Raw genomic sequence first — 22,810 nt, 5'->3', positions numbered from 1 at the left:
TCCTCAGATATTTGTGTGGAGGAAGCGAGAAATATAAGATCATATTTTAATGAAATTGACATACGTATTATGCAACATAAACCGCAGGATATCAAGTACATATACAGTAATCTACGGTTATAACCAATTCAAAGGGACCACTATATTTAGTTCGCTATAACCGCAGTTCGTTATATGCATATATACAGCAAATTGACAGGACCAGAAAACGGGTTCGTTATAAGCGTGTTCGTTATAAACGTAGTATACAGTATTCCCCTTTAGGTGAAGAGGTGAAGTGAAATGGTGTTTAACATCGCGTTCAAGAGGATTTCACTTACCACACTTCCTCTAATAAGCACCCGAACACTAATTATTCATGAATAAAGCTTCCAAACCCGGCGCTTAATATTTCGACTACGGTGTCGCATAAGCTACAGTAAATAATACAATAATACAATTGTACAGACACACAATAGAATTTTATGTTCTTGAAATCGAATATATTTCAAGATAGTGAGCGAAAGTGAGCACAGTAATATGAAATTACAACAAAACGCATGTGAGTCTGAACCTAAGAACTGCAAATCTAACATACACGCCATTATGGTGTTGTACGCTGCTTCGTACTCCGGCTTAATAGAGTAAATACTGTATATATATATATATATATATATATATATATATATATATATATATCGACTTGCAGCTGCAGTGCAGCTGCTTCTACTAGTCCGCTTTATAGTGCTGACCCTCCGAGATACCACGTCACAGTTCGAGTTGGGTCTGTTAGACACTCTACACACGGACACCAAGCCGACCAGTAATTGTTTTATTGCCAGGCATGGGGAATATCAAGTGCCATCTTTTAACGTCTTTTGGTATGACGCGACCAGGGGGTCGATTCAGCGACCTTCCACTCTCGGGACAGACGCTCTATCCACTACATCACTGAGGCGGTCGCATCCTAAGCACATACATGTATATCGAATTGTTTTGTTCAGAAAGTGTTCACAACAATTCGTGTAATAAACAAAACGTTAATAAACTCATCACAGGCATAAGGCAACTCATAGGTAATTGAAAGAAATATTTATTTCATACACATGATAAACATATGACAAAAAACATCTTGACCTGAAAATATGGAATAAGTCGAGCCAAAAATATTCGGTATTGCAACAATCTGTAGAGTTAAGACACCAAGCATGTAATTGGGCGTGACCATATATAACAGAAAAAATCTCATGTTTGTTATTTGGAATATGACATATGAATCACGGGTGATATGACATGGTAAACTTTGTCTCCGGAAGCAACTGAAACGCGAGTTTTTGCACAGATAACTTTGTTCAGTGATTTCTGTTCGATAACATATGTAGAAGTATATACACAAACAAAAATGTGAAAAAAATCCCAATATTTTAAAACACATTTCTCTACAGAATTCTGGGTCCGGTGAAATAAAGTACAACGGAAAGATAAAGATTTTATTTATCATCCTGTACCCGTTTATTTTGAAAATTCATTCATTACTTAAATAGTTAACATCGTCCGTTGCAATAAACAAGAGTAAATGTGACTTTTATCTGTAAACTAAGTCATTATAGCTATGTACTCGTCATGATCATCGTCAGTACTTACATATTCTGAGAGAAAATTGAAATCCCGGTGTCCCGTATTAATCAATGATGTCCACAATAATCACAATACTTCGCATTATAAAGAAAACAAAGAAAAACACATTTACTTCTGCGAGAACACATTCAGAGTCCAGTTAATCGATGTCGATATCTTCCGTTGCCCCACCCTGGGGTTGGGATTCCTGACCACGCCCACTCTGCCCCGCCTCATGCAGCTTGGCCATGATAGGGCTGCAGGTCTTCTGCAGTTCAGTGTACTGATGTTCGTATTCCTCACATTCAGCGAGCATGTTATTGTCCAGCCAGGTAAGTGTTTCACTACAGGACTGCTTCACCATCTCCTTGTCCCCCTCCCCCAGTTTGTCCCCTGCGTCCTCCACGGCACCTTTAACGCTGAAGATGTACGTCTCGAGTTTGTTCCGACTGTTGACCCTGTCCTTCTGTTTTTCATCTTCCTCCTTGTACGTCTCCGCTTCGTCCACCATTTTCTTTATCTCCTCTGCACTAAGACGCCCACTGTCGTTGGTGATGGTGATCTTGTTGGATTTCCCCGTGCCCTTCTCCACTGCCGTGACGTTGAGGATGCCGTTGGCGTCGATGTCAAACGTCACCTCGATCTGTGGAATACCACGTGGGGCTGGGGGGATTCCTGTCAAGTCAAACTTGCCCATCAAGTGATTGTCTTTCGTCATTGTTCTCTCTCCCTCGTATATTTGTATGGAGACTGCAGGTTGGTTGTCAGAATAGGTGGTGAAAGTCTGTGTCGTCTTTGTCGGGATGGTGGTATTCCTCTGCACTAGTTTGGTCATAACGCCCCCTGCTGTCTCGATCCCTAGGGACAGAGGAGCAAGGTCGACTAGTAGCACGTCCTTGATCGCGTCGCTTGTGTCACCGGTCAAGACGGCAGCTTGGACAGCAGCGCCATATGCGACGGCCTCGTCTGGGTTGATGGATTTATTTAATTCCTTCCCGTTCATGAAATCTTGCAGAAGTTTCTGGATCTTTGGAATTCGGGTGGATCCTCCAACAAGAACAACCTCGTGGATGCTCGACTTGTCCATCTTTGCGTCACAAAGTGCCTTCTCTACTGGCTCCAAAGTACCCCGGAATAGGTCGGAACACAATTCTTCAAATCTTGCTCGGGTTATCTTGCTGTAGAAGTCGGCCCCCTCGAACAGGGAGTCAATCTCTATTCCCGCCTCAGAGCTGCCTGATAGGGTTCTCTTTGCACGCTCACATGCTGTGCGAAGTCTACGCATGGCTCGAGGACTCGCACTCATATCCTTCTTATGTTTTCTCCTGAATTCCTCCACAAAGTGACTGACCAACCTGTTGTCAAAATCTTCACCCCCCAAATGCGTATCCCCTGCTGTCGATCTCACCTCAAACAGAGACCCCTCGTCAATTGTCAAAATAGATACATCAAATGTGCCTCCTCCAAGATCGAAAATGAGCACATTTTTCTCACCTTTGAGATTCTTATCAAGTCCATATGCCAGAGCAGCCGCTGTAGGTTCGTTGATAATTCTCAGCACGTTCAGACCGGCAATTGTCCCGGCATCTTTTGTCGCCTGCCGCTGTCCGTCGTTGAAGTATGCAGGTACAGTGATCACAGCGTCCGTTACCCTGCCGCCCAGGTATGCCTCGGCAGTTTCTTTCATCTTGATGAGAACCATCGAGCTTAGCTCCTCAGGTGCAAATGTCTTATCTTCATTCTTGTATTCCACCCTAACGCGAGGTTTACCGCCATGATCGACGACTTTGAAAGGCCAGTGCTTCATGTCCGCCTGAACGGTAGAGTCCTTAAAGTCTCGCCCGACGAGTCGCTTCGCGTCGAACACTGTGTTTTGGGGATTGAGAGCCACTTGGTTCTTGGCCGCATCTCCTAACAGCCGTTCACTCTCCGTGAATGCGACGTAGCTCGGGGTAGTTCTGTTTCCCTGATCGTTGGCAATAATCTCCACTTTCCCATGCTGAAACACCCCAACACAGGAGTATGTTGTCCCCAAGTCGATTCCAATAGCTGGAGCCTTGCCGCCTGTCATTGTGAGTGTCAAAAAGAGAATTATTCAATGAAGGTACGTTGACAATCTCTTTTGAGCTTTAACGGCGTTTTCTGTGTACTCTCTGCTGTCTGTGTGTTGAATGTGCGGTAGTCAGGACGTTCCTGGTTATATAGCCGATCAGAAAAGACTCGAAACACGCAGGAGCTTCTAGAAAGCACATGGCGTCATGTTTACTATGTATTTTTAGTTTCTTGTGACGTCAGAAATAAATCAGGAATTCCCCAAGGGAGGCAACTCTCAATGCCCATATTTGACAATTCGGATGTTTCCGAGAGTATTGACAGCCTCATTCGTCAGCACTCGTCCCTTTCCGCTACCTTCCGAGTTGGTCTCGAATGTTTCATGAGGCCAAGCGGAAAACTCCGATCAGTCAGCCTTCCGGAACATTCGATATCTGTGTCGAGCCGAGATAACGGACTGCAGGATACAGGCTTGTGGTGACGAAATTCAGTTTACCCTGGACGACGCGTTATCAATACCGTAGCCAGCCGGGGGGCCAGGGAGGGCAGTTCGCCCTCCCTGATTTTTTTTAATAGAAAACAGTTTTATTTGAATCATGAAAATACAAGTTGGGGACAAGTGATACTAGTACAAACATATTTGCCCCCCCCCCGTCAAAAAAAGTTAACTACGGCCTTGGTTATGTATTTATAGTCGTTTGGTTGCCACCAATGTGGAATATTAGAGACGCTCACACAGCAGAAAGCAAACAATAACCTACTGAGCCAAAATACACCATTAACGTAACGTATATCACGCAAGTCCAAATTAACTCATAAAAGAAAAATACAATTAATAATTAACTTGGATATGACAAAGTACAATTTTATTGTAGATCTATAGATCGATCTATCCATAAGTACAGAACCAGGCGATCCATGATTTATAAAAAGGTGGAATGTCAAATATTAAAATTGTTCTCTTAGAGTTTCTGTGACACCCCTCCCCCCACCCACGAAAAAAACAAAAACGAAAGCCCCTCAATCCGCTGCATGTTTCTATTAAGAGGCCTCGTTGAGGTTGAGTATATGCGTTATAAAAATTAGATATTGAATTTTGGTCATTTGCTAATTGGGTTTTATTCTGAATCAGGACAAACGTGTTTCTATTCGGTATCAGCATCTTTGAAATGTTGTACATGTATTAATTATAAGTAACATAATATAACTAGGGTATTTTGGAAAAAGGGTTTACTAAATTAAGCTTTTGGGTAAAATATAGACGCATATGAGAGAAGTGACTGTACAGGGTGAGGGCATCACCCCCAGGGCAAATGATTATTGATTTTGCTTCTCTTAGTGATTGAAATAACTTTTCATTAGTAAAATGAAATTGGTAGAATCTGGTCTTGCAATATAAATGTCACAAGGGAAATGAATGGATGGAACAAAATTGTTAGTCTTGTGCATTGTGACTCATTTCTCATGATGTCAAATATGCTTTTGGTGGGAGGAGCTAAAATTATCATCGATAGTATTTTGTTAGTTGTCCGAGAGTGGTGCGGGGAGTCGGGAGCATACAGCTGAACAGAGGTTCTCAGTAGTTTGGGATCCCGGATCAGAAAAGAAGTAGAGTTAAACGTTCATCCGAAAAACCATCAGGCTCCTCAACGCATCATCTAGGTATGTGTTGTACTTAATTCAGTAATTCAGGCAACAACAAGAACTTATCTGAGGACCATGTGTGTATATTTATGATTAATTATATCATTAATAAAAAGGACTGGAGCAAACCAACTGACTTGTGATTTTGAGAGAGCTACATCATCCCTAGAACCAAGGAGTGGTTGATAAGTACAAGTGACCAAAGGTAGAAGGGTAAAGTACCCGGAACCTAAGGTTACAATAATATAATTATAACACTTGTCATCTACATGGTGTGAGCCTGTTCATATTGCGTTTTATTGACCTTAACACAAAAGCTGTCTTGTCACTTTCTGTTCATTATGCAGACGTACAGTATTCTTTTAAAAACAACACATGACCCCACCATATAATGTCAACATTTTATTCAATGAAAGCATCAATATGTAACCTCACAGTAAAAAGTATCGACATATATACCCTTCATTATAGAAAATAGTCAATATCATGACAGATTAACCTCTCCAGCTATGAGAAAAAGAAATTTCTTAATCTGTAAATGAAGATTTGAGTGGAATTATTTACTAAAAATGAGGAAAATGTTTCAAATTCTGCCAAGCCTTTACATAAAGTTTTAAATGAAATTCTATATACAGTAAAATAATGTATCTAAAATTAGATTTTTTTTGATAATACAAGGAAATTACATAAATCAAAAGAAATCCTTTCATAATAAATAATATACTTGCAATCCAATGACATTTAGGTCAGTTAAATAGAAACAATCTATATGTGAATGGCTTATTAAAAGAAAACAGCCTCCTTTCCATATACATGTACGTGCAATAAGAATTATATATTGATGTGTGTGTGTGGAATTAGGTCAATAAATGTTTGTAAACTTCCATCGATGAGGGTGAGATTTAATTTATCATCCAAAATCATTCCTCAAACTTTTTCGGTTTGAAAACAGGAATAACCACTACCAGTAAAATTTACAGCTTACCAGCTTCATGGGCAGAGAGATTTAATTGATTGTGACGTCATTGTAACTGATGATGTCACAATGGTTTCCAATGTATAGCGATATCATTATACAGATGGACCTTGCTTGATATCACCCAAGCGATATCTCCTGTGGAAGCTAGTTGGATGATAAAGAGATAATACTCACCTGAGTGTTTTTTTATATCAAATATATCAACACGAGTCGATAAAAGTTTACAGCTTTACACTTTGTCACCCTTGTTTGTTTTGTTTTGTTTCTGTTAATCTCTGTGCATGTAATTGTTGGCACTATAACCATGTCCTACTGATTTGTGGATCACTTGTTTGTACTGAAACATCACTTGTTTGATAAAGGTACCAACATCTGTACTGAAACAAGTTACCAACATCTGTACTGAAAAATCACTTGTTTGATAAAGGTACCAACATCTGTACTGAAACACCACTTGTTTGATAAAGGTACCAACATCTGTACTGAAACAAGTTACCAACATCTGTACCGAAACACCACTTGTTTGATAAAGGTACCAACATCTGTACCGAAACACCACTTGTTTGATAAAGCTACCAGCACCTGTACCGAAACACCACTTGTTTGATAAAGGTACTAATGTCTGTACCAAAACATCACTTGTTTGATAAAGGTACCAACATCTGTACCAAAACATGACTTGTTTGATAAAAGTACCAACATCTGAACCGAAACATGACTTGTTTGATAAAGTTACCAACATCTGTACCAAAACATCACTTGTTTGATAAAGGTACCAACATCTGTACCGAAACACCACTTGTTTGATAAAAGTACCAACATCTGAACCGAAACACCACTTGTTTGATAAAAGTACCAACATCTGAACCAAAACACCACTTGTTTGATAAAGGTACCAACATCTGTACCAAAACACCACTTGTTTGATAAAGGTACCAACATCTGTACCGAAACATCACTTGTTTGATAAAGCTACCAGCACCTGTACCGAAACATCACTTGTTTGATAAAGCTACCAGCACCTGTCCCGAAACATCACTTGTTTGATAAAGCTACCAGCACCTGTACCGAAACATCACTTGTTTGATAAAGTTACCAGCACCTGTACCGAAACATCACTTGTTTGATAAAGCTACCAGCACCTGTACCGAAACACCACTTGTTTGATAAAGCTACCAGCACCTGTACCGAAACACCACTTGTTTGATAAAGTTACCAGCACCTGTACCGAAACATCACTTGTTTGATAAAGCTACCAACATCTGTACCGAAACACCACTTGTTTGATAAAGCTACCAGCACCTGTACCGAAACACCACTTGTTTGATAAAGTTACCAGCACCTGTACCGAAACACCACTTGTTTGATAAAGCTACCAGCACCTGTACCGAAACACCACTTGTTTGATAAAGCTACCGGCACCTGTACCGAAACACCACTTGTTTAATAAAGTTACCAGCACCTGTACCGAAACATCACTTGTTTGATAAAGCTACCAGCACCTGTCCCGAAACATCACTTGTTTGATAAAGCTACCAGCACCTGTACCGAAACATCACTTGTTTGATAAAGCTACCAGCACCTGTACCGAAACATCACTTGTTTGATAAAGCTACCAGCACCTGTACCGAAACATCACTTGTTTGATAAAGCTACCAGCACCTGTACCGAAACATCACTTGTTTGATAAAGCTACCAGCACCTGTACCGAAACATCACTTGTTTGATAAAGCTACCAGCACCTGTCCCGAAACATCACTTGTTTGATAAAGCTACCAGCACCTGTACCGAAACATCACTTGTTTGATAAAGCTACCAGCACCTGTACCGAAACATCACTTGTTTGATAAAGCTACCAGCACCTGTACCGAAACATCACTTGTTTGATAAAGCTACCAGCACCTGTACCGAAACATCACTTGTTTGATAAAGCTACCAGCACCTGTACCGAAACATCACTTGTTTGATAAAGCTACCAGCACCTGTACCGAAACACCACTTGTTTGATAAAGCTACCAGCACCTGTACCGAAACATCACTTGTTTGATAAAGCTACCCGCACCTGTACCGAAACATCACTTGTTTGATAAAGCTACCAGCACCTGTACCGAAACATCACTTGTTTGATAAAGCTACCAACATCTGTACCGAAACATCACTTGTTTGATAAAGCTACCCGCACCTGTACCGAAACATCACTTGTTTGATAAAGCTACCAGCACCTGTACCGAAACATCACTTGTTTGATAAAGCTACCCGCACCTGTACCGAAACATCACTTGTTTGATAAAGCTACCAGCACCTGTACCGAAACACCACTTGTTTGATAAAGCTACCAACACCTGTACCGAAACATCACTTGTTTGATAAAGCTACCAGCACCTGTACCGAAACACCACTTGTTTGATAAAGCTACCAGCACCTGTACCGAAACATCACTTGTTTGATAAAGCTACCAACACCTGTACCGAAACATCACTTGTTTGATAAAGCTACCAGCACCTGTACCGAAACATCACTTGTTTGATAAAGCTACCCGCACCTGTACCGAAACACCACTTGTTTGATAAAGCTACCAGCACCTGTACCGAAACACCACTTGTTTGATAAAGCTACCAGCACCTGTACCGAAACATCACTTGTTTGATAAAGCTACCCGCACCTGTACCGAAACATCACTTGTTTGATAAAGCTACCAGCACCTGTACCGAAACATCACTTGTTTGATAAAGCTACCAACATCTGTACCGAAACATCACTTGTTTGATAAAGCTACCCGCACCTGTACCGAAACACCACTTGTTTGATAAAGTTACCAGCACCTGTACCGAAACATCACTTGTTTGATAAAGCTACCAGCACCTGTACCGAAACATCACTTGTTTGATAAAGCTACCAACATCTGTACCGAAACACCACTTGTTTGATAAAGCTACCAGCACCTGTACCGAAACATCACTTGTTTGATAAAGCTACCAGCACCTGTACCGAAACATCACTTGTTTGATAAAGCTACCAGCACCTGTACCGAAACATCACTTGTTTGATAAAGCTACCCGCACCTGTACCGAAACACCACTTGTTTGATAAAGCTACCAACATCTGTACCGAAACATCACTTGTTTGATAGAGGTACCTGTACCGACACATAAGAACAAAAGAAGCTGAAATCCAAGTCTAATGTTGTCATCACTGACACTAGAGCCTATACAAATACAGCTTACTGATTGGTTGTATCTACATATTGGAGATGTTCATACAAAAGTTTACTATAATCACTGACCTAAAACTATGTACAGTGCTATTTAGATGTGTGTATTTGTATCTTTCCCGTCCCAATTTTCAGAAAGAACAGTTCGTAACACCTAACATCTACTTAAATATAGCCCGGACAAGTAGGTGTCATATGTAGGTTCATCACCCACACAAAACTGTGTGAAACAGGACTGTGTCATATTTTGCTGCCCACCACCATTTTATCTAACATTTTTCAAGCCCCCACCCCCAAAAAATAAAAAGCAAAAAAAAACATGTATCATTTATTCATGATGCCCCTGTATCCCCTATTAAATGACCAGTCCATAAACATTGATCAAATTTATAAAATAGATTATTTGAAGAAAATAGAACTTCCATTCCCCCTCCCCCAAGTTGTGATAAATTTTCACGACTCCCCTCAATTGCTCTGTCAGTCATGACCTCCCCCATAATCTCCCTGCTTCCACCCCCTATAATAAATGACCAGTCCCTAAGCATTATCTTAACCCACAAGTAAAAAACAATCTCTTCTAAATCCGACCTACTCCTATCGGGACCACTGTGGGTGAAGATCTGAGGACATCTCCAGAAGGATGTGTCAGAGGAACCTCAGTGAACTCTGACCTCACATCTACATGAGTGAGTGAATGAGTGAGTTTGCTTCAGTGCCGCTTATAACAATATTCTAGTTATATCATGGCGTGTCAGCTTATTGTGGGAGGAAAGCCCGAACTGATGCAGGTCTCAGACATTTACCACTTCGGTTAAACCCACGAGCAAGGGTATGGTGCTGACAAACCTAGAAACACAATCGGGGTGAACCAGGATTCGAACCCACAATCACAGGTTTCTGGCGGGACCAGGGGATGCAACTTTTAGACACCTGGGCCACCCGTGTCCCCCACATCTACAGGAAGGATGTGTCAGGGGAACCTAAGTGAACTCTGACCTCACATCTACATGAGTGAGTGAGTATGGTTTTATGCCGTTTTTAGCAATATTCCAGCAATATCACGGCAGGGGTCACCAGAAATGGGCTTCACACATTGTACCCATGTCGGGAATTGAACCCGGGTCTTCGGCGTGACGAGCGAACGCTTTACCCACTACCCGACCGCCCCACATCTACATGAAGGATGCGTAGGTGCTGGAGCATGTCAGCCAAAATATTCGGCTTCATATCTTTACAACCTTGATTCAGAAATTTTGATAAGAAAAGTGCTCAGATAGGACAGGGTGTATGTATCAAATATCCACAACAGAATCATGGTGCAGCCTATATTGTTGACATTCCAAAGACGCTGATTAACTTCATTTTCAAGATACAGAAATCAGATATGCCAACCTGAGGGCTTGGCTTGTTTATTCTGAGCATTTAGAAGCCTTGATGCTGATTAAGTTTACCTCCTGTGGACATGTACTCAGATCTTCATGCTGAGAAGTATTATATCAGAGTAAAATCTTTGATTTTAAAGTTTGCAAGCAAAATCTAAGTGCTAAATTAACAGCAATTCTTCACTGGTCAAAATAAAATCCTCTCTTGCTAAGATGTATGAAAGTGATGACATGTCTTGTTGATAAGTATCCCATTCAGATGAGCATCATACATCATTTTCTGTCCTTTTCTTGCGTTTTTCTGAAAAATTAATTGCAAATGAGAAATATACTGTAAACAACAGCAAAAGAAAGTTCATTTTATTAAATGTGCATTTTACACAAAAAATATTATTTGGAATGTCGGGACATGAAACCTGAAAACTTAGGCCAGACTATTTTTGGGCTTACAGATTTTTATAGTGAAACATTTGGATGGTAGGTGGAAAATAAATATAATAAAATGCATTGTACAGGATTGTTTTAATCATCTTGAAGTTTGATTTGGATCGGAAGGTGATATAAATAATTCTTAGCCTGGTTTGGGTCCTTATGAAGATAAATCTGAAATCTGACTTGTAATGACAATGTATTGTATAAAAAAAACTTTTTCAGCCATATAAAAATCCCTTGGATTATTTTTATTGTCAAAGTGATCTTTAACCAGTCAGTTTTGAAAAGAGGAAAGAGTAAAAGTTTTTAACTGCCAAAACAGAACTAACACAAAGTTGAATTTTACAAAGGAGACACCACCTAAATCAATACCACTGTTTCACATGTCAAACCCCAAATATTCTAAGGAGTCAAGTTTGCTGAGTTTAGTCACCGTTTTAAGTTATGTTTTTTTATAAGATCTACCCAAGGCATGAACGTCCACTAGCCTTTTCATCATAGTCTTGTTTCCACCCTTGCCACATCAAACCCACTTCCCTGTGCTAAATATGATTGGACTATCACACATATCTATAGTCCAATCAGAGAATGATCACAAAATCAACATCCACGACTGGTACACCTTCCTATGAAAGTGACTTACTGCTGCTTGTCTGTTGACACGAATATATCTTTTCATCTTTTAAACCCCCAACGACTGCCTATGTTTTTGTCAGGGATGACATCGTGAATGTTTTCGTTATCTGGTCGACTAGGTCACTGCGTATAGTAGTCACCATCCTTGTGAAGCTAACAGAGATAACAGCGATCTGATTGGATATCATGTTTTCATTACAAGGGGCACAACTCGTTATCTACGCGAATTAGTGCCAGGGTCGAGCCAAGAAAAGTGGCATTGATGTGGCAAGCGTAGAAACTAGGCGTTGATATAGGCTAGTGGACACGCTTGCCTCGGGAAGATGGGCTTCAGGGAGTTTTCACAGATAAATTGCCATCAAAAGTGTAGCCTCCAAGTTGAGTACCTTGTATCATATTATTGGGCAGCTTATCCACCATTAAAACCATCAGTAAAATGTAACAAATGTCATATTTGAGATAACACTTTCGTAGTAAAGATTTTAGTACACAAAGTACGTGATCTTTTGTGGAAGCCTCGCAGGCTGAGTGGGTCAGATCGCTGACTTTGTGTGCTGGCGATTACGTGCCTCACTCTGGCAGGGTGGGCTCCAATCCCGGATGGGACTCAACCCCACAAAAGTACTTGAATCCGTACTTTCCTAAGAAAGTGTTATCCAATATATAACATTTGTTACATTTGACCACTTTCTAAATGGCACTGTGTGGTCACATCAGTAAAATATTTTCATTTTAATTACCTGGTACACATTTGGGTTTTTTCGAATTGCTCCAGCGCTGATTGGCCTTACATTTGGTTGCCGGCTTCCCTATCATGGTATAGCCTTTGTTACAAATGAACATACAACGCTGTTTGAAGGGTATCGAGTCCGCCAGGCACACCCGGGGCCGGACACTGCCATTTTTAGGCTCTGTTAAAGCAGTGCAGTATTTGCCTGGAAAATATAATTGGGTCTGTCATGAACTCCAGGCTCTTATCATTATATCCTTAAAAATTAAGGGGTTCCTGGATTTAATTACAGCTAACCCTAGGATCCCTCCTAACTGCAAACACTGGTTACTGGAGTGGGTTGAGATCAATGCTGATTTGAAAGTATTTCAGTTATATCACAGCAAGCCAGCTTAATGGTTTGGTTTGTTTGTTGTTTAACGCCACACTCAGCAATATTCTAGCTATGACGGCTGTCTGTAAATATTCAAGCCTGGACCAGACAATCCAGTGATTCACATCATGAGCATCAATCAGCCAGTCAGCAAGCCTGACCACCTGATCCCGCTACTCGCCTCTTACAACAAGCATAGTCACCTTTTATGGCAAGCATAGTCGCCTTTTATGGCCTATACTACAGATATTTTTACAATGCTATTGAATTTTATATTTCAGGGTTTGAGTCCAGAGAGTCAACAAAATGAAGTATCCGGTGATGGATGTCTGGAGAGCTTTCAGTAACACACTGGTTACAATGTGTTTTCAGTTACATTTCACTTAAATAGGACGAGGAAGTGAAAAGCCTTATTCACTCACTCAACAAATGTGCTTCCAGTCACATTTCACTTAAATAGGATGAGGAGGTGAAAAGCCTTATTCACTCACTCAACAAATGTGCTTCCAGTCACATTTCACTTAAATAGGATGAGGAAGTGAAAAGCCTTATTCACTCACTCAACAAATGTGCTTCCAATTACATTTCACTTAAATAGGATGAGGAAGTGAAAAGCCTTATTCACTCACTCAACAAATGTGCTTCCAGTCACATTTCACTTAAATAGGATGAGGAAGTGAAAAGCCTTATTCACTCACTCAACAAATGTGCTTCCAATTACATTTCACTTAAATAGGATGAGGAAGTGAAAAGCCTTATTCACTCACTCAACAAATGTGCTTCCAGTCACATTTCACTTAAATAGGATGAGGAAGTGAAAAGCCTTATTCACTCACTCAACAAATGTGCTTCCAATTACATTTCACTTAAATAGGACCAGGAAGTGAAAAGCCTTATTCACTCACTCAACAAATGTGCTTCCTATTACATTTCACTTATATAGGACCAGGAAGTGAAAAGCCTTATTCACTCACTCAACAACATGGCCAATATCTATCCGACTCATGATGTTTCAATAAAACTATTCTAAAAAAACACATTGTACAATTTGTTTACAAGCAAGAAAATTTAATTTTTCCTGGAATTTAATTAGGTGCATTTGACTGACAAAGATGCCCGGGCCATGTTAAGTTTTGAAAAGTCTGAATAACTGAAGTGGATGATAAACAAGCTTATATTGTGAGAAATAAAGACATGAAAATTTTGGGGTTTTTTCTTTGTTAAATATGAGAAATTCAGATAATTTTAGATAGCTGCATATATTTAATCCAGCCAACACACATTTTATTTGCCTGTTCTAAATATAAACATTGATTTTAATTACTGTAAACAGGGAATTTTTTGCGACCGCTAGATACAATGTTTATTCCTAATGCAGGATATTTACCATCCCCAAACACACAAGGTTGATAACCTCTATATATCCAGCTTTCAAGATAAGTGTAAATAGACTGTAAATATATATTTGTATATATATTTTTGAAACATTATGAAAAGAATACCTTGATATTTTTGTTTGGTCGTAAGTATTATCAAATCATACATTTATCTGCATGAACTTCATTATTTAGACCAGACACACCTACTGGCACATTTGAAAACCTGTTTCACTAAGCAGAATGTGAAAGAAATAAAATAGATTGTAGTTCACAAACACTGATCAAATGTAATATCTCCATTTCGTACAATACATCTTTGGTTTCACCAAGCAGATTGGCATATTCTGTTCAAATTTGGGTTCAAGAAAAATTATACTTATCAAAGTAAATCTTCCTAAGCAGTAAAAAGTCCAAATGATTTCGGGAATACAGACTCAGTTTTGTAACATCTGTTGTTATTAATCAGTCAGATTGCAGCACACTCTCCTATTCATGTCACAACTCTCAAGACACCTTGCAAGCAAGAAACATGGAATGTTTATACACTACCGGTAAATGTACGCATACCTTCACAGAAAGGCTGGGAGCCCGACCACGAGCTGTTGGCGAGACAGCTCCGATAACGCTCGCCGTTCAACTCATATCCACGTGAGCATCGGAAGGAGCAAATCGTTCCCTTCTTCAGCTTGCTGAGCGACAGTGGGGATGTGCAGGCAGGGGGCCATATGCGGCCGTTTGGGAAGTGGTCCAGCGTGGGACAAGTCACACCTGGAGATATCAACATATTGTCCATCAGCACAACTTCATGGCTTTGTGTACTGAAGAAAACGAGTTAGGGATCATGAATATTTTTTAGATATTTTATCAGTTATCTAATGATATCAGATACTTATCCTGCTAAGACTTAATTTCCTACTTGTTCTACTTGTTCACGAATCCCGAAACACAGCGCCAAAACACTCCCCCACCAGAAGCCACCACAGCACGTGCTCCCCTTACGCCATGCAACGTCCCCTTCTTACTTGAAGCACCACACAAAGCAGGTCGCAGAAGTGGGGATGGATTGGTGGGTCCTGGAGACTGGAGGAGTATCTAATATCATTAATAGTAGAGAACTGTATATTATTTCTTATCCTGTGAAGACTGTCGGGAACTATCACACAGAAGGAGGTGGCAACTGTCGAAACTGCAAACTGAATGGTTGAGTGAGTATGGTTTTACGCTGCTTTTAGCAATATAACAGCAATATCACGGCGGGGAACACCAGAAATTGGCTTCACACATTGTAACCATGTCGGGAATCGAACGCGGGTCTGCTGCGTGACGAGCGAACGCTTTAACCACTTTAACTACCCGACCGCCACACTGCAAACTGAAGCCTAGGGGGCCTCTGCCTGATGTAATAGACTAGACTATCTTCTTCCTGGCTCCAAGGCACTCTTCACAAGTCTCCATCTGAACTCCCATCACTGGGGAGTAAAGCAGTAACAAGTGGAAGGCACTGCTGTGAGACTACATGTTCGTTACTGAGTACGCTCATGGCCCTCACCCAGTAAATAACCCCATCAACTCGTCAAGGCAAGCAATGAAAGGTATAAACAGAGTGCAGAGAGAGATGGTAACACGTACCTATCAACTCCATTGAGGATTGGTGAGTTGTTGCCTTAACACAAGAGGTCCGAACCGGTGTACATACCACTGACGTCTTCAACGTTCTGGCCCAGATTATGGGCTAGCGAAGGTAAGACCCGTAGCCAAGTATCAACCTGGGACTGTATTCGTTACCTAACAGATGGCGTGCAGAGCCAATGTCGAAGTCAACGCTCTTAAACCAAGAGAGTTGTGATCTTGAGGTGGCAGTTCAAGCATGTTCATATGCTTCTGGAATAGGAATTCTTAACCAGGAATCCAAAGTTATCTTGCAGCCTCAACAACAGACGACCATGATGTGAGGAGAAACTGCTTTCTTTGTTGCTGAAACGGATGACTGACCGTAATAAATAGCTGAAGCGCTCTAACAGGTCACAGTGATAAACCTTCTAAATTCTCTTCCCTGAGAACTGAAGATAACGATGCAATGGTGAAACATCTGTCCTGGCCAAACTGCTGATTCGTAGCAAGTTCCATCTTAATCCCACAAGCACATTGCCAAGTTTATATCTCTCAGACTTGATTGGAGACACATCGAAGCATGAGGTGAGGCACGGACGTACATACAATACGTCTATATACGTCTTTGGGTGAGGTGAGGTGAAATGGGGTTTAACGTCATATCCAAGATTATTGCCCTTATATAGCGACGTGCATGCACGTGTGTGGGTGGGTGTGGCCGCTTGTACTTGTCCGGACTGATGCCGATTTATAGTGCTAGCTCACTGAGATACCATGCCATAGTTTAACATGAATACCCCACTTAGACACAGTATACTCGGAGCCAACCAGTCCTTGTTTTAGCCCCTTTATGTCAAACGCCAGACAGGGTAACAACAAGTACCATCTTTTAACATCTTATGGTATGACACGGCCAGGGATCGAACCCCGAGCCTTCTACTCTCCAGGCGGACTCTCTACCACTAGACCACGGAGGTGGTCCACATCGAAGGCATGAATGTCACTGACAGATGCTGCTGTAACCTAGGCAACCAGAAAAGCCAACGTCTGCAGATGTTGCAGACTAGCCCATTGTAGAGGCCCACAATGCGTAGTGACGATATGACGAAAAACGACACCTGAGTGACAAGCAGGAGGGCGTAACTTCAGTATGTGGTCCTCATGGTAAAAGAAAAGCCCTTAACAAGTGTAGCAATTCCTGGTACCAGGAACACTGCAGGAGCCTTAGAGGCTTTGAACCCTCAAGTAATTGTCTCAACATCAAGAACGATAGTATCCCTTTAACTTCTGAAGCTGATGAAGATTAAAGAGGTATTAGCGATGATATGAGGCTGTTTAAGGTTAAAACCCCCTTTATCCTGCAGAAGACACAGGCGAGTCCCACTTCTTAATCATCTAGAGACCTAGTGGACCTGAAAAGTGCTGAAAACCACAGCCTGCGCTGTATCGCAAGACAAATCACCCTGCCGAAAAGAAAAGAAGGCACAAAAAAGGATTCTGAGGAGCAAACCATACCCAGACCGCCCAGTCTGAGTGAAAAGTAGGAAGAGGAAGTTGCATGGCATGATGGGAGCATGCGTAGTGGTGACATTTGGTGGTGGGGGGGGGGGGGGGGGTTACCACTGAGTTAAGGAAACAAGTAGTTCAGGGACAAGTAGAATAAATAGGAAATTGCAGGATAAGAAATAATTTGTGTGCTCAGTCTTCACTACAAACAAAATCCTGAAATATGTTCATGATCCCTTACTTTTTTTTATCAGTATATGTGTAATATAGTTTTCATACCTCATGAAAATTGGTTCCTCCAGAGCTTTATCTCTAGGAAGTTTTTCTACAAGAGCTAATTGTACCAGAGAAATGTTTCCATTCTTGTCGACTACAAATTAGAGGTGAGGTGAAATTGGGTTTAAATTGGCCGCAAGATTATTGCACTTATATAGCGACATGCATGCACGTGTTATGTTTGTGTGGCTGCTTGTACTAGTCCGGACTGATGCCGATTTATAGTGCTTGCTCACTGAGATAGCATGCCGCAGTTTAACATGAATACCCCACTCAGACACAGTATACTGACTCCGAGCCAGTCCTTGTTTTAGCCCCTTAATGTCGAGCGCCAGACAGGGTAACAACAAGTACCATCTTTTAAAGTCTTTTGGTATGACGCGGCCGGGAATCGAACCCTGGACCTTCCGCTCTCCGGGCGGACGCTCTACCACTAGACCACGGAGGTGGTCACTACAAATTAGAACTATTCCTGCATGGACTTAATTCTCTGTAGAACTGATCATCGTTTACATATACACAACATTACCCCATCATACGTGAATACATAGAGTAGTCACTGACTGTTGTGTTACACCGCACTCAGCAATGTTCCAGCTATATGACAGCTGTCTGTAATAATCAAGTCTTGACAAGACAATCCATTGATTGACATCATGACAATCGATCCACCCAATTCAGATACGATGACATGTAATCAACCAAGTCAGCGAGCCTGACCACCCAATCCCGAATTACCCACCGGTAAGGGAGTCACTATGTAGGGAGTCACTATGTAGGGAGTCCTACATTACCTGATACATCCATATATCATATAAAGGTTTGTTATCAGTGTGATAAACCAACCGATAAGCTTGGTATTATTATCCGATCAATATGCAAATGAGGTTGCCTCGCAGAAACAATTTTCTAGCTCCTTATATCAATGCGATGTCTTCTTTCTCAATTAACTATTGACTAATGTTCATATCTTTAGATAAGGGTTTGCCAGGGTGCCACCGAAACATGGCGACAGAAATGGCTGCACGTTATTTAGTTCTATAATCTATATTATGATAAATTAGGCCCAAACTGTATTCATACACGTTTTCTAATACACATCTTAAACATCCTGCAGTGTGTGATAACATTGGTACTACATGACAGTGATGGCTACATACGTTTACAGGACTTCTTGTCATCCTGCAGTGTGTGATAACATTGGTACTACATGACAGTGATGGCTTCATACGTCTACAGGACTTCTTGTCATCCTGCAGTGTGTGATAACATTGGTACTACATGACAGTGATGGCTTCATACGTTTACAGGACTTCTTGTCATCCTGCAGTGTGTGATAACATTGGTACTACATGACAGTGATGGCTACATACGTTTACAGGACTTGTTGTCATCCTGCAGTGTGTGATAACATTGGTACTACATGACAGTGATGGCTTCATACGTCCACAGGACTTGTTGTCATCCTGCAGTGTGTGATAACATTGGTACTACATGACAGTGATGGCTACATACGTCTACAGGACTTCATGTCATCCTGCAGTGTGTAAGACAGGCGACAGGTGCAGGAGAAGCTGCCAGGTGAGTTGATACACCGATGTTCACACTGTCCATTCTCCACGTCACATTCGTTGATGTCTACAAACAAAACAAGACCAGCTTTATGCATTACAAAGTTGAATCATTACTCTCAGCTTACTGTAGCATCACCAAACACTAGCCCACCCCAAGTTTTGCAGGTTTGTGGAAGAAACTGTATGCAATGATGTACAAGGGAACTAAACCCAGGTTCTGTGTGAACGATGAACTCTGACAGACAAACTGGGACGAGTCCAAATTTACTACCTGGGTACCCACCCCCTGTTACCCGACCCTACCCGGGTACCAACCCCTTATTACCCGACCCTACCCAGGTACCCACCCCCTATTATCCGACCCTACTCGGATACCCGCTGTAGGTCTCAAGAGATACAAATGTCCGATTGGGAATTTTTTTACCACAGCACTTGCAAAACGTACTTCAGTTATATCTTTATTCAGCCATATGAAAAGTCAGAAGGAATGGGTGCATAGTCAGAAAGAAATGCGAACATTAGTGACTTGTAGTGTAACCATAGAGTTCCATATATTTTTTTTTCATTAAACAATGTATCACGTGACTAACCACGGGTCCAGGTAGTCCTGTGGGTACCCGGGTCCTGTCTCATGATGGCATACAGTAAACTAGAGTTAAAACAAACTCAAAGGGACCACTAATATTAGTTCATTATAATCACTGTTCATTATAACCACTTTTAAAAATAACCAGTGTTTATTATAACCAGTGTTCATTATAACCAGTGTCCATTACAACCAGTGTTCATTACAACTAGTGTTCATTACAACTAGTGTTCATTATAACCAGTGTTCATTACAACCAGTCTTCTTTACAACCACAGTTCATTATAACCAGTGTTCATTATAACCACTGTTCATTACAACCAGTGTTCATTATAACTAGTGTTCATTATAACCACTGTTCATTACAACCACCGTTCATTAAAACCACAGTTCATTAAAACCACAGTTCATTAAAACCAGTGTTCATTATAACCACTGTTCATTATAACCAGTGTTCATTACAACCAGTCTTCTTTACAACCACAGTTCATTATAACCAGTGTTCATTATAACCACTGTTCATTACAACCAGTGTTCATTACAACCAGTGTTCATTACAACCACAGTTCATTACAACCAGTGTTCATTATAACCAGTGTTCATTACAACCAGTCTTCTTTACAACCACAGTTCATTATAACCAGTGTTCATTACAACCACCGTTCATTACAACCACAGTTCATTAAAACCATTGTTCATTATAACCACTGTTCATTATAACCAGTGTTCATTATAACCAGTCTTCTTTACAACCACAGTTCATTATAACCAGTGTTCAGTACAACCACAGTTCATTATAACCAGTGTTCTTTATAACCAGTGTTCATTACAACCACTGTTCATTATAACCAGTGTTCATTAGAACCAGTGTTTATTATAACCACTGTTATAAGCATAGGTACAGCTAATAAACAGCAAATGCCAGCGCCCCAAACAAATGTTTGTTATTTCCGTCCGATTTTTATAAGCGTGTTCGTCATAAACGTAGTTTACTGTACATTTAGGAATCATCACTACTTCACCGGTCTGTATACACAGAGAGTCTCAGCCGAGTTTCTATTAATATCAAATACATCAACACGAGTGAATAGAAGTTTAAAACTCATTATTACACCAAATAAGTTCAGGTCCAGAGTGATCGTTAGTGGTCTCTGATGACAAGCGTGGGGTTGTGGGGGACCTATTCTGCCCTAAGTGTTTATGTTTGTTGTTTAATGCGGCATACAACAATATTCCAGCTATATGAGGGCGGACAGCAAATAATCAGTGATTTATATTTTGAGGAATGTTCCAAACCGTCGGGTGCGATGACACGCAATCACCAAGTCAATGAAAATGACCACTGGTCCATTATAATAAGTCGCCTCTTACGATCAGCAAAGCTTCTGGGGACCGGAAAAAGATTTAGAGAGATAACAGCACTGACCCATGCATGTGACCCCGTCTGACGGTGTCCCTGCAAACCCCTGTGCACAGACACACTTGGTGATGGAGGTACTGCCTTTCTGTAGCGTCAGGGACTTGGCGGGGCAGTTGACACAGGCTCGTCTGTTTGAGAACTTGGGGCTGTACGTCCCCAGGGGGCACACTGAAACAACACATAGACCATGGGAGCTGAGAATGAATGCTGCTGCCTTCTAGCAAAATAGCAGTATCCGGTACCAAATAGTAGTATCCAGTAGCAAATAGCAGTATCCTGTAGCAAATAGCAGTATCCTGTAGCAAATAGCAGTATCAGGTACCAAATAGCATCATCCTGTACCAAACAGCAGTATCCTGTACCAAACAGCAGTATCCTGTAGCAAATAGCAGTATCCTGTAGCAAATAGCAGTATCCTGTAGCAAATAGCAGTATCCTGTAGCAAATAGCAGTATCAGGCACCAAATAGCATTATCCAATACCAAATAGCAGTATCAGGTACCAAACAGCAGTTTCCTGTATCAAACAGCAGTATCCTGTACCAAATAGCAGTATCCTGTACCAAATAGCAGTATCCTGTAGCAAATAGCAGTATCCTGTAGCAAATAGCAGTATCCTGTACCAAATAGCAGTATCCTGTACCAAACAGCAGTATCCTGTAGCAAATAGCAGTATCCTGTACCAAACAGCAGTATGCTGTACCAAATAGCAGTATCCTGTACCAAACAGCAGTATGCTGTACCAAATAGCAGTATCCTGTACCAAATAGCAGTATCCTGTACCAAACAGCAGTATCCTGTACCAAATAGCAGTATCCTGAACCAAATAGCAGTATCAGGTACCAAATAGCAGTATCCTGTACCAAATAGCAGTATCCTGTACCAAATAGCAGTATCAGGTACCAAATAGCAGTATCCTGTACCAAATAGCAGTATCCTGTAGCAAATAACAGTATCCTGTAGCAAATAGCAGTATCCTGTACCAAATAGCAGTATCCTGTACCAAACAGCAGTATGCTGTAGCAAATAGCAGTATCAGGTACCAAACAGCAGTATCCTGTACCAAATAGCAGTATCCTGTACCAAACAGCAGTATGCTGTAGCAAATAGCAGTATCAGGTACCAAACAGCAGTATCCTGTACCAAATAGCAGTATCCTGTACCAAACAGCAGTATGCTGTAGCAAATAGCAGTATCCTGTACCAAACAGCAGTATGCTGTAGCAAATAGCAGTATCCTGTACCAAACAGCAGTATCCTGTACCAAATAGCAGTATCAGGTACCAAACAGCAGTATCAGGTACCAAACAGCAGTATCAGGTACCAAACAGCAGTATCAGGTACCAAACAGCAGTATCCTGTACCAAATAGCAGTATCCTGAACCAAATAGCAGTATCAGGTACCAAACAGCAGTATCAGGTACC

At 41.0% G+C, this 22,810-nt stretch overlaps 2 protein-coding genes across 2 annotated transcripts in view; both read right to left on the bottom strand.

The window, feature by feature from the left end:
- Positions 1-1,056: 1,056 nt before the first annotated feature.
- On the bottom strand, positions 1,057-3,783 carry LOC139450003 (heat shock 70 kDa protein 1-like). Its single transcript, XM_071231614.1, has one exon. It carries the CDS (start codon positions 3,665-3,667, stop codon positions 1,757-1,759), a length of 1,911 nt encoding a protein of 636 aa, XP_071087715.1. The 5' UTR covers positions 3,668-3,783; the 3' UTR covers positions 1,057-1,756.
- A 6,215-nt stretch (positions 3,784-9,998) lies between these two features.
- The window catches only part of LOC139449622 (fibrillin-1-like), a 109,480-nt gene continuing 96,668 nt past the window's right edge, over positions 9,999-22,810 (bottom strand). The window contains exons 26-30 of the mRNA XM_071231098.1: positions 21,394-21,555; positions 19,323-19,445; positions 14,982-15,182; positions 12,673-12,867; positions 9,999-11,165 (exon numbers count right to left, since the gene is read on the bottom strand). Of these exons, the coding sequence (XP_071087199.1) occupies positions 11,131-11,165; positions 12,673-12,867; positions 14,982-15,182; positions 19,323-19,445; positions 21,394-21,555 (716 nt within the window). The 3' untranslated portion in view covers positions 9,999-11,130. The remainder of the gene's footprint in view (positions 11,166-12,672; positions 12,868-14,981; positions 15,183-19,322; positions 19,446-21,393; positions 21,556-22,810) is intronic.

The sequence above is a fragment of the Haliotis cracherodii genome, unplaced genomic scaffold, assembly GCF_022045235.1.
Source record: "Haliotis cracherodii isolate W230 unplaced genomic scaffold, xgHalCrac1.p SCAF_8, whole genome shotgun sequence".
In the NCBI taxonomy this organism is placed as follows: Eukaryota; Metazoa; Mollusca; class Gastropoda; order Lepetellida; family Haliotidae; genus Haliotis; species Haliotis cracherodii.
The sequence above is the reverse complement of the archived record's forward strand: the minus strand, read 5'-3'. Positions and strand labels throughout refer to the sequence as shown.

Bases quoted from the DNA above. Each gene is read 5' to 3' on its own strand.
- LOC139450003 (XM_071231614.1), bottom strand. From the start codon at position 3,667: ATGACAGGCGGCAAGGCTCCAGCTATTGGAATCGACTTGGGGACAACA.